This window comes from Polyodon spathula, chromosome 3 (assembly GCF_017654505.1).
Source record: "Polyodon spathula isolate WHYD16114869_AA chromosome 3, ASM1765450v1, whole genome shotgun sequence".
NCBI lineage: Eukaryota > Metazoa > Chordata > Actinopteri > Acipenseriformes > Polyodontidae > Polyodon > Polyodon spathula.
In genome coordinates, this window is record NC_054536.1 from 93,279,852 (window position 1) to 93,289,517 (window position 9,666).

Consider the following 9,666-nt stretch of genomic DNA (forward strand, 5'->3'; position numbering starts at 1 on the left):
GATAATGGTTTACGACATTGTCACCTTGCCCTTAGAGGAACTTTTAAAATCCACAATGATTATTACAATGCCCCACATGCATGCACACAGGTTTAGAAAAAACAACAACTTCACTCATACAGTAAAGGCCTGCAATAAAAACATGTCTGACTGTATCCCAATACAACATTCATCTAACACAAGTGCCGATGAAACTCCCAGGGAAAGAGCACAGAGCTACCCTCGAAATTTTAGGTCCAACAAAGTAGAACAATGGAGGTGCTGGAACTTTAAAATGATACTGCAGTTAACAACTACTGATAGTTATAGAGCGAAACAGTTTGCTGACCTTAAAAAAACCCACATAGATATGGCTGTTTTTAAGTACTTTTAGCTAGAGTTATTTTTATCATGACCATATAGCGTTTAATTTATCTGGAGCACTCTGAATCTTCAACCCAATTATCAAAACATTGCAGATGGTCGCTAAGTGAACTTTGCCACAAAGGTTCACCAGAGCACCATCATGAAATGTCTTGTCAGAGATCATTAACTGTGATAGGAGAGGAGGGTCCCTGTTTGGACTCTAATAAGAGCGTGCTGTTCTCAGGTTCTGTTCCTTTTTTCTTTTAACTTGCTTTCAAACTGCTGCTCCCACGCTCACATATCTAAGAATGGTGAATCCTTTCAGTTTGATTTCTGACTAAAAATAAAATAGTTACATCTACCCTTGTGTTTGTTCCTGTGCGGCTGCAGGGAAAGGATGTTCTTTACCACTGAGAATAAAAATAGCACACAGGCTATTTACACATATTATCTGACGTCAACATTGGCGGCTGTGGTGAACATGTAGCATTATCTAAAGCATTAGTACTTTTGCATGAATATTTTTTTTCAGTTTTAATACCTATGTAAATAAATACATGTCAAGTAAGTAATTATTTCCTTCTCCAGGACCCAGCGGGTGAATTCTGTGATCAGAAGGGTCTCATATACAGGGCGAGGGTGTATGATTTGACGGCTTGTATTCACATAGACCTTGAATGCTGATTCAGGCAGAGAGAATCCTTTATTAAACATTGTGATGGAGCAGAGATAATCCTTCATTAAACATTGTGATTGAAGCCAGAATTAACGGCTTGGAAAGGGGGGCAGACATTTGTTTTGATCGTGAATGGTTTCCAAAATGGTGTGATGGACAGGATTAAAACACAGAACAAATAAAGCAAGGCTGATATAGCACAGGGCTGATATGGAACAGATTCTAAGTACAATGCAAAAAAAATTGCAGTTGTTGTAAAAGACATCTGGTTTCCTCCTAACTGCTAGCCATTTCTGGTGTAATTTATCCCACTGAAATACAGGACAAGCACTTCAGCACTGAGAAATGAAAACACCAGAAGTTTGGGCACCATCTGTAACCGTAGATCTGTCATTATTCATTAGCAGGAACAAGACTGTGTTTGTGTTGTTTCGGTGTTAGTTATTGAACATGCTACAAAATTGAGACGCATGCTCTTTTCTACAGTGATACTGCTGTTGTACAATGCACATGACTTTTGAAAGGTAACAGATAATATGCTTATTTTTTCCTTGTTCTTTTTAAATTCCAAATTAGCTAAATCAATTAGTTATAGAGGGACAAAGAAAGACATGGCTTTAATAAAGTTACTGTAAGTTACTGGTATCATTGGGGTTCAAACTCATGATCTCGTGGATCTGTTTTTTTTTTTTTTTTTTTGTTCTATACTCTTGGTGCTCCGTAGTTGGCACGTGGGTCTTCTGATTCCTGACTGACAATAGCTGAAATCAATATTAAGATAGTGAATTTCCTGAAGCTTTAATCATACAGCATGTTTGATCTGACTATCAGATTAACTACACTTTAAACAGTACAGCTGACCAGTAGCTACACAGTACATCAGCAGGATTGCATTTGGGTGGCAATAGTCATGTTGAAAGTGATCTCCAGCAAGTGCTACCATACCTAAGGTCCTGTACAAGGACATTCAACTTACAGCACTCTTATAACAAATCTCCAAGGTAGCAGTCTGAAGCGAACTAGGAATTACACCTTGCATTTCCTTCTGTTTACAGTGATCCAAAGTAACTGGGAGATCCTGGATGCATCTTCGGTTATCACTGACCCGTCACTCTCTAAGTATGACACTGTGCACATAAGCAGGGACATTTCTGAAGACTTCAATGGCACCAGAGATTGGTGCTTGTCAGGTAAGGTCCTAGTATTATACAACTAGTCACTCACTTAATCATCTATATAAATCCAATACAGATGTATTTGTGCAATATGTTAACTTAATGTTAAAAAATGACTTGCAAACTGTAGTAACCTAATTCAATGTCCTCAAATGAAACAGAAGCAACTGCTGTGCCAACCCTAAAAGATTCAAGACTGCTTTATTGTAAAATCTAAGAAACTCAGAACTTATATGTACAGTCCTGGTTTGTAAAATGAATGTTGCTAATTCTGTGTGATGCATGCAATATTTTCTAAATTGTAGAGCTAAGAATTAATGCAAAGGAATTTGTCTTTAATATGAGATGATAAAATATTTGTGTGTGTGAGGGGCACATTGTTGATCTGCCCCCAGCCAAATGCTCCAGGAATGTTTTACACTTACAGGAGAAGCATATTCAGAAAAATGTAATCCTAACCTTAAATCACAATTTTTTTTAAATTTATTTTTATTATTTTCTCCCAATTTAGAATGTCCCTTATTTTTAGCCTCAGCTCATTGCTATCATCCCTGCACTGACTCGGGAGGGGCGAAGAACAACACACGCTGCCCTCTGAAGTGTGTGCCGTCAGCTGCCCGCTTCTTTACACAATGCAGGCTCACCATGCAGCCACCTCAGAGCTACAGCGTCGGAGGACAATGTAGCTCTGGGTAGCTTACAGGCAAGCCCGCAGGTGCACGGCTAGACCATAGGGTTTGCTGGTGCGCGGTGAGCTGAGTACACCCTGGCCGACCTAAGCCACCACCCCCCCCGGACTCGAACCGGTGACCTCCAGGCTATAGGGCTCATCTTGCACTCCATGTGGAGAGCCTTAACTGGATGCTCCTTAAATCACAATTTTATCCTAAACCTTAATCCTCGCTTTTGCTATCAGAGTGTCTTTCTTTAATTCCGCTTTTATTAATGGTTTTTAATTGTTCTATCTTGACAAACTGTGAAGGGCTTTGGGATCTTTTGATGAAAGGCGCTATAGAAATGTGAATTATATTGAATTGTATTGTATTAAAACACAAGCCCCAAGCACAGGGCAATTCAAAGCAGGGATGCTCCCAGAGCAGTTAGTACCAGGATAATCAACAGCATGTGTGTCTGGGAGTGAGACACCAGAAGGTGGTCAGATTTGATCATGTTTTGTGCTGTTATTTCCCTCAGCCTGCACAGCTAGCCAGTCTTGTGCCACAGTCTCAATGGAAGTCAGGCCGGACGCTGTGAGATGTATTCTGTACCCTGATACACACACCTGTACTCCAGGCCCACAAGGACAGGAGTGTAGGCTGCTGCTGAAGGAGCCCGGCCATCTAGTGTACCGCAGAAAGGGTTTGTACTGGGAATTTACTGGGCAGGAAGAAACTGCATCAGAATGACCTTAAATTGGCAAACCTGGCTTCCTCTAATCAATACTTTCTGTTTTCCATTCATCTTTATGTGATTGTTTGCAAGTGAATTGCTGCCAAGTGAAAAAAAAAAGTTATTCTGTAGATTTACTCACTTTTAACAGTATTAATTAATTTTGATGCACTGCTAGCTTTTATATATTGTCCATGATTGGCTTAACCTCTGTATAATAATCTATCAAGTGTCTGACAGCAAGATGCACTTGGACACTCGTGTGCCGACTAGCGCACCATTCTGTGATTTTTTTTCTTCATGTTTTTACAAGTAAAAAAAAAAAATGTATGAGCTATACATTTTTTATTAGTCCATGTCAGTACATATTGTTTCATGTAGGAACATAAAATCTAAAGACCAAGTGGACATTTTTGTCTCTTATTTATATGCAGCACATTTGATTACTGTGTATACTTAGTTTGTACCTCAGACTGGTGTAACCGCAGCACAGAAGGTCACGTGCTGTAAATGTTTATGCAGTGAATTATAGTAACTTTTTTTTCTACAACAAATGAAGAATATCAAATGTGACAGTTGATTTATTGCCAAACTGCTTGAGTTTCATTTAACAAAGAATTAATGGAAAGCTATTGAGAACAAAAACAATTCTAGTTTGTCTTTGTCAGTTTCTGTAGTGATAGATTTCCTGCTAGACAATACTGCTCTGAAAAGGTTTACTTCATGGTTTTAGAAAACTATCATTAAACTGCTTGAAGATATCAATGCACAAATAATGCCAAGTTGAAATTCCATTTGTAAAAATGTTAGTGGCTCTTGTCAAACAGTGGTTTGATGTGCTAATTAGCATGAAGCCTGCTTTAGAACGTATTAACTTTGGCACTTAACACTAAAGAATTGAGGACTGAGAGGTTTAAACAAAATAAAACTACAAGTGTAAAGTGATGTGCTCTTTTCCAGATTCTGAGCCTGCCTTGACATCTGTGTTCATCCTGTCACACGGTGTCCTGCATGGAGAAGCCCGGCTGACCTCCATTGGGTCTGACTGGAAAACAGTCAGTCACTTCCTGGGTATCCCATATGCTGCACCTCCAACAGCATCCAATCGCTTCAATTCCCCACAGCCACCTGAGTGGACAGGGTCATGGAATGCCACTTACACTCGGTAGAGAGTTAATATGCACCATTTAAAAATGTGTAACCAATCAGATTGCTCGGTTGCAGTTAATTGACACCATGCAGAGCCTGATTGTTTCTACGTGTTAATGTTAAAGCAATTAATGGGTAAAATAGGAATGGGCTGTGAGTGTAAACTTGTTTTTAAGGTCTTATTCAATTAAGTAATGGTCTACACAATATAGCAAGAACATGGGTTTTAGAATAAAAGTTTTTTAATGTTGTTAATACAAATAGTATCATACATCACTGAAGTTTTGCCATGAGTTATCATATTTTGAAAGCCTTGGTAAGCATATAAATCTTGTGACATAGAATTTAGATTTTGGTGGTTTGGAATGGCTGTTTAATAAAGAGGCTATGAGTCATTTTTGATAGAAAGCATGTGTGAATTTCAGGCCCAGCTGTTTACAACCGGGTGATGGGAAAGACCAGATTCCTGATGCACAGGAAGACTGCCTGTATTTGAATGTGCTTGTCCCCAAGGGCATTGTAAGTCTTTCAATTTATCTAAGAATGAAACAGAGCTTTAAAAAAATGTAAACTTAACTAATGTTTTCCTGTATCTAGCTTCAGTAAATCATCCAAACAGCAAGAGTTTTAATGAAAATGTGTTAAAACGAGCTTTAAATATGCATTGGTGTGACGACTCTGATCGATGCAGTTCAGTGATGCTCCTGTGCAGTTATTTAGTGTGAATGAGATTCATCTTTCAATAACAGACCAGTAAAGCGATGATACTTCATTTAACAAGAGTAGAGAACAGTTACTCGCGCAAATGGCACAACACACTGCTATATGAACTATGCCTAAAGCGGGTCTTGCCTAAGCTTTGCATAGTGTTCTCGTGACCAGCTGGACGAGAAAAACTCCTTAGGTGAGTTGCACACCTGGAGAGACTAGAAATTGCTATATTGATGTATAAAACATCCTTTGTACAGTATAGAATGGCTAACTTCAAATCTTCATTTGTACACTTTAGGGAAAATGACAATAATACAGTAGTCTTAATAGTCTTAAGATGTTTGTCTTTAGTTTTATAGTTGTAGCTGGCATTGTACCTTTGAGAACAAGTGCAAATAACAATTTGGATTAAAAGATTTTGAGAATCTTGTGCTATGTGTTTATAGTTTTAATGTTAACTGAAAATAGTGAATACCTCTAATTAAGTGTGGAGCTTTTTAACAATATACCTAATTGATAAGTTGAGGTTCCTATTTAACGTGTGACTAATTGTTCATTACTCCATTCACTGCTGTGTCATTATTTGATTTCATGTTATTTGATTTCATTGTTCATGAGGTTATTGGTATCTGTTACAGAGAGGGAATGCTTCTGTCCTCGTGTTCTTCCACAACCCTGCAGGACAGCCCAGTGATGGACAGAGCTTGATGGGTGGATCCTACCTTGCTGCGGTTGGCAATATTATTGTTGTGACTGTGAATTTCAGAGTTGGAGCATTTGGATTCTTTAGCACAGGTAAGCCTCACTATCAACAGTGACAGGCACTGTGATAGCTAGGGAGGGAACCAAAAAAACTAATTATAGTATTTTATAAAATTGGCAAAACCACTGTTCCTTACAATAATGTATTTAACTGGTAACTACAAACTGAGGGCATAAAGAAATGACATACTTGTGCACGCTTTAAAAAATGCCAGTAACTGTATGTGCTGCTTCAAAGAAATCAACCATCCTGCCGTATTGGGTTTTTGAAATTTTACTGTGTTAGTGACATGACAATAGGATTTGGAATCCATATTCCAGTGGTGGTTTTATGAATGTTGTAGAATTGTATTAAACTATAGTTTATTGACCACTGCTTTAGAATACAGTTTTGTTGGGTTTTTGTTGTGTTGACACTTATTAAAAGACAGCGTGCATTAGTAAGCTGTTTTGTTCTGGAACTGTTGCACTGAAATATTACGTTTTTTAATACAACCATAATTGTTTCGATTTTTGCTTAAACTGTCATTGGAAAATGATTATAGTTTCCCATCTCAATGTTATGTCAGCATAAATGCTAAATTAAAAAAAAAAAAAAAACTGTTTTTATTTCGACTATGGCTTGCTGCAATATGACATTCAGATGAGAAACTAGAGATTTCCTCTGAAAGCAATGCATTAGTAAAATGAGTAAGTAATACCCTCAATAGACCCTGGATAGGTTAAAAAATTAAATAAGTAATAATAATCCATCACCATTCTGTTTAAAAATCAACTTTCAACAAAACGAAGAAGAGCACTAGTAAGTATTTGATACAGTGTGTGGAATTTTAATTTGAGGAGCTTTCTATTTTATGACTCTATATTGCTTATTGTTTCCAGTGGGACTTTTTCAGATTCATAATAATAGGGCAATATGTTATGAAGATCTCTCTTTTTTATTCCGAGCTATGATTGTTTTCCTGCCAGTGCGGTCTTGTATTATTTATTGTTGCTGGCACTGTGACTTGATAGCACCCTATGGTAGTAGCGCTGCACGCTTCTGCACATTAGTCATGCGCAGGCTGCTCTGATAATCCTAGACTAGACTCATACACAGCGACGAGGTTCACTTCTATGGCACTTTGATTTTGCATATCAGCAATTCTATTTTGAAATGTTGAAATGGCTCACCATACAGTTCTTAATAGTTGAGTAACGTCAGCCTTATACGGAAATGTCACTGTGGCAATAACTTAAGCTAGCACCATACATCCTGTTGTTTGTTGAAGTTGTGTGCTTGTGGTGCTTTTTTTTTCTTATTTTAAAAAGATCAACCACCCCCTCCAATATATATTTGAGAGGGTATTTAGGACAAACTGGTTCATTTATGTTTCTGGCCATTTTATATAAACCATGGAAATATTACTGTTTTTGCCCTGAGCTGGTTGCATGGAAAAGCATTTATCTGATGAAGGGAGAGGAAGGGAATTCGTATCCCTTTGGCAGACACAGTTTCAGTGAGGTTTAAGATGGAGAGATACTGGCTGATTGCGTCAGTCTATCAGAGCAGGCTGTCAGCCAAGCTAAATGGTTGACATGTGGAGTGTTAAACCATCAAATTCAAGGAACCAGATAAATGATTCCCCAGAGGCAGATGACAGATAGCATTTGATCTGTTTTATGGTTGTTTTAGTTTTCTTTTTTTTCTTTTACTGCAAACTCCTATCAAAGACCTCTCACTACCTAGAGAGTAAGAGAAGAGAGATACAACAGGTCTCTTCAAAGTGGTACAAGACTTAGCAACAGTCATAACAGAACTCATTAAAAAAAAACACTGCCCGGGTGTACCATGCACTGAATCCAGTGCAAGGCATGCATTTCCAGCAATTCACTTTGTATTGAAGGAGTTTTTGTTTCAGATATATTTTATTTTTTTAATGAATTGAAATAGGTCATATAGGGTTCAGAAGTTAATAGGTTTCATATTCCATTGGAATCAAAGGAAAAAAAAAAACAATAATACCTTTAATGGGAATCATCAAGAAGTGCTGCAAATGTATGCTTACAATATAAAAATATGCCCATTAAAAAAAAATAATAATAATGGTCACCCTGGAATCTGAAAGATGCAGCGTGTTACTTAAGAACACCAAACAGTACACATAGCTCACTGCTGACTAGTCATTTCAACTGCATTTCTATTGCATCTGTGCGGCCATATTTTTTAGGCAAAAACACACACACCTTTTTGCATACTGTACAGCTGTGGCCAACAGTCTTGCATCAGCTAGAATTTTAGGGTTGAGACATAATTAAAAAAAAAAAAAAAACTAGCACCATAATTTAGCTCTTTTCTGAACATCATGTAATCAAATGTCACATGTACTATGTATGTAAGGTATGTAATTCAATATGTTAATATAGCATTTTTCAGCAGGTTTCATTCGACTTTATGAAGCAACATTAGTTCATTATGTAGGGTGATGCAAAACCTTTGACCAAAGCTGTACACAATACAGTACATGCATTCGTAGATCCCCCTGAGGTGGCAAGAGCCAAAATTTTTTCATCACATAGAATTTTAGGATTGAGACATAATTAAAAAACAACAACTATATGAACATAATTTAAATCTTTTATTTTATCAAAGAAACTGCAAAATGATATCTCAGAAGTGTACTGGAAGCCATAATAGTAGTACCGTATTTCATTTTCAATTTTGCAGTGTCAAGTTTATTAATTTATCAATTTTTTGTTACGTATATGGAAACCACAAAGCAGTATGTAATTAAATATGCTAATGTAACATTGATCAGCAGATTTAATTTGACTTTATGAAGCAAAATTAGTCAATTCTATACGGTGATACAAAACCTTTGGTCTTAGCTGTACAATACAAAACATAAAACCCACCCTACTAATTTTCTACGACATGATTTTGGTTTCCATCTCTTCAAGTCTGACTAATAAAGAACGGGGGAAACAGTGTTGGATTTATTGTTATTTTTCTGTACAGCATATGTATTTCTTCTCATTAACACACAAATAAAATAGATTTCACATAAAAAGAACAAAAACTATGTATATGTAAACACATGCTGATCTTCTTTTTATCTGTTTTATATATTTAAAGTGACAGTATTTACAGTCTAGACCAACAATCAGATGTATGCCCCATTGACTTTTATTAAATCCTATATGGTGAGTCTAAGTGTTAACAGGACTGTGGTTCTGTATTAATTGTATTTATTATTTCTGTTTTAGCTTCAAAAGCATTGAGTGGGAACTATGGCCTTCAAGATCAGACGGCTGCACTCAAGTGGGTTCAGAAGAACATTGCCAGTTTTGGTGGCGATCCTAAGCAGGTGACGATGGCAGCAGACCGGAGTGGAGCTGACATTGCCAGTGTGCATCTGATCTCCCCAGTCAGTGACGGCCTCTTCCAAAGAGCCCTGCTAATGGTAAGAGATGCTGTCT

General features: G+C 37.3%; 1 protein-coding gene across 1 annotated transcript in view; it reads left to right on the forward strand.

Annotated features, from left to right (window-relative positions):
- tg (thyroglobulin) overlaps window positions 1-9,666 on the forward strand; it is a 109,234-nt gene that overhangs the window by 46,033 nt on the left and 53,535 nt on the right. Inside the window, exons 36-41 of the mRNA XM_041242650.1 lie at window positions 2,077-2,211; window positions 3,391-3,555; window positions 4,546-4,750; window positions 5,160-5,257; window positions 6,088-6,240; window positions 9,454-9,650. Coding sequence (XP_041098584.1) covers window positions 2,077-2,211; window positions 3,391-3,555; window positions 4,546-4,750; window positions 5,160-5,257; window positions 6,088-6,240; window positions 9,454-9,650 — 953 coding nt within the window. The remainder of the gene's footprint in view (window positions 1-2,076; window positions 2,212-3,390; window positions 3,556-4,545; window positions 4,751-5,159; window positions 5,258-6,087; window positions 6,241-9,453; window positions 9,651-9,666) is intronic.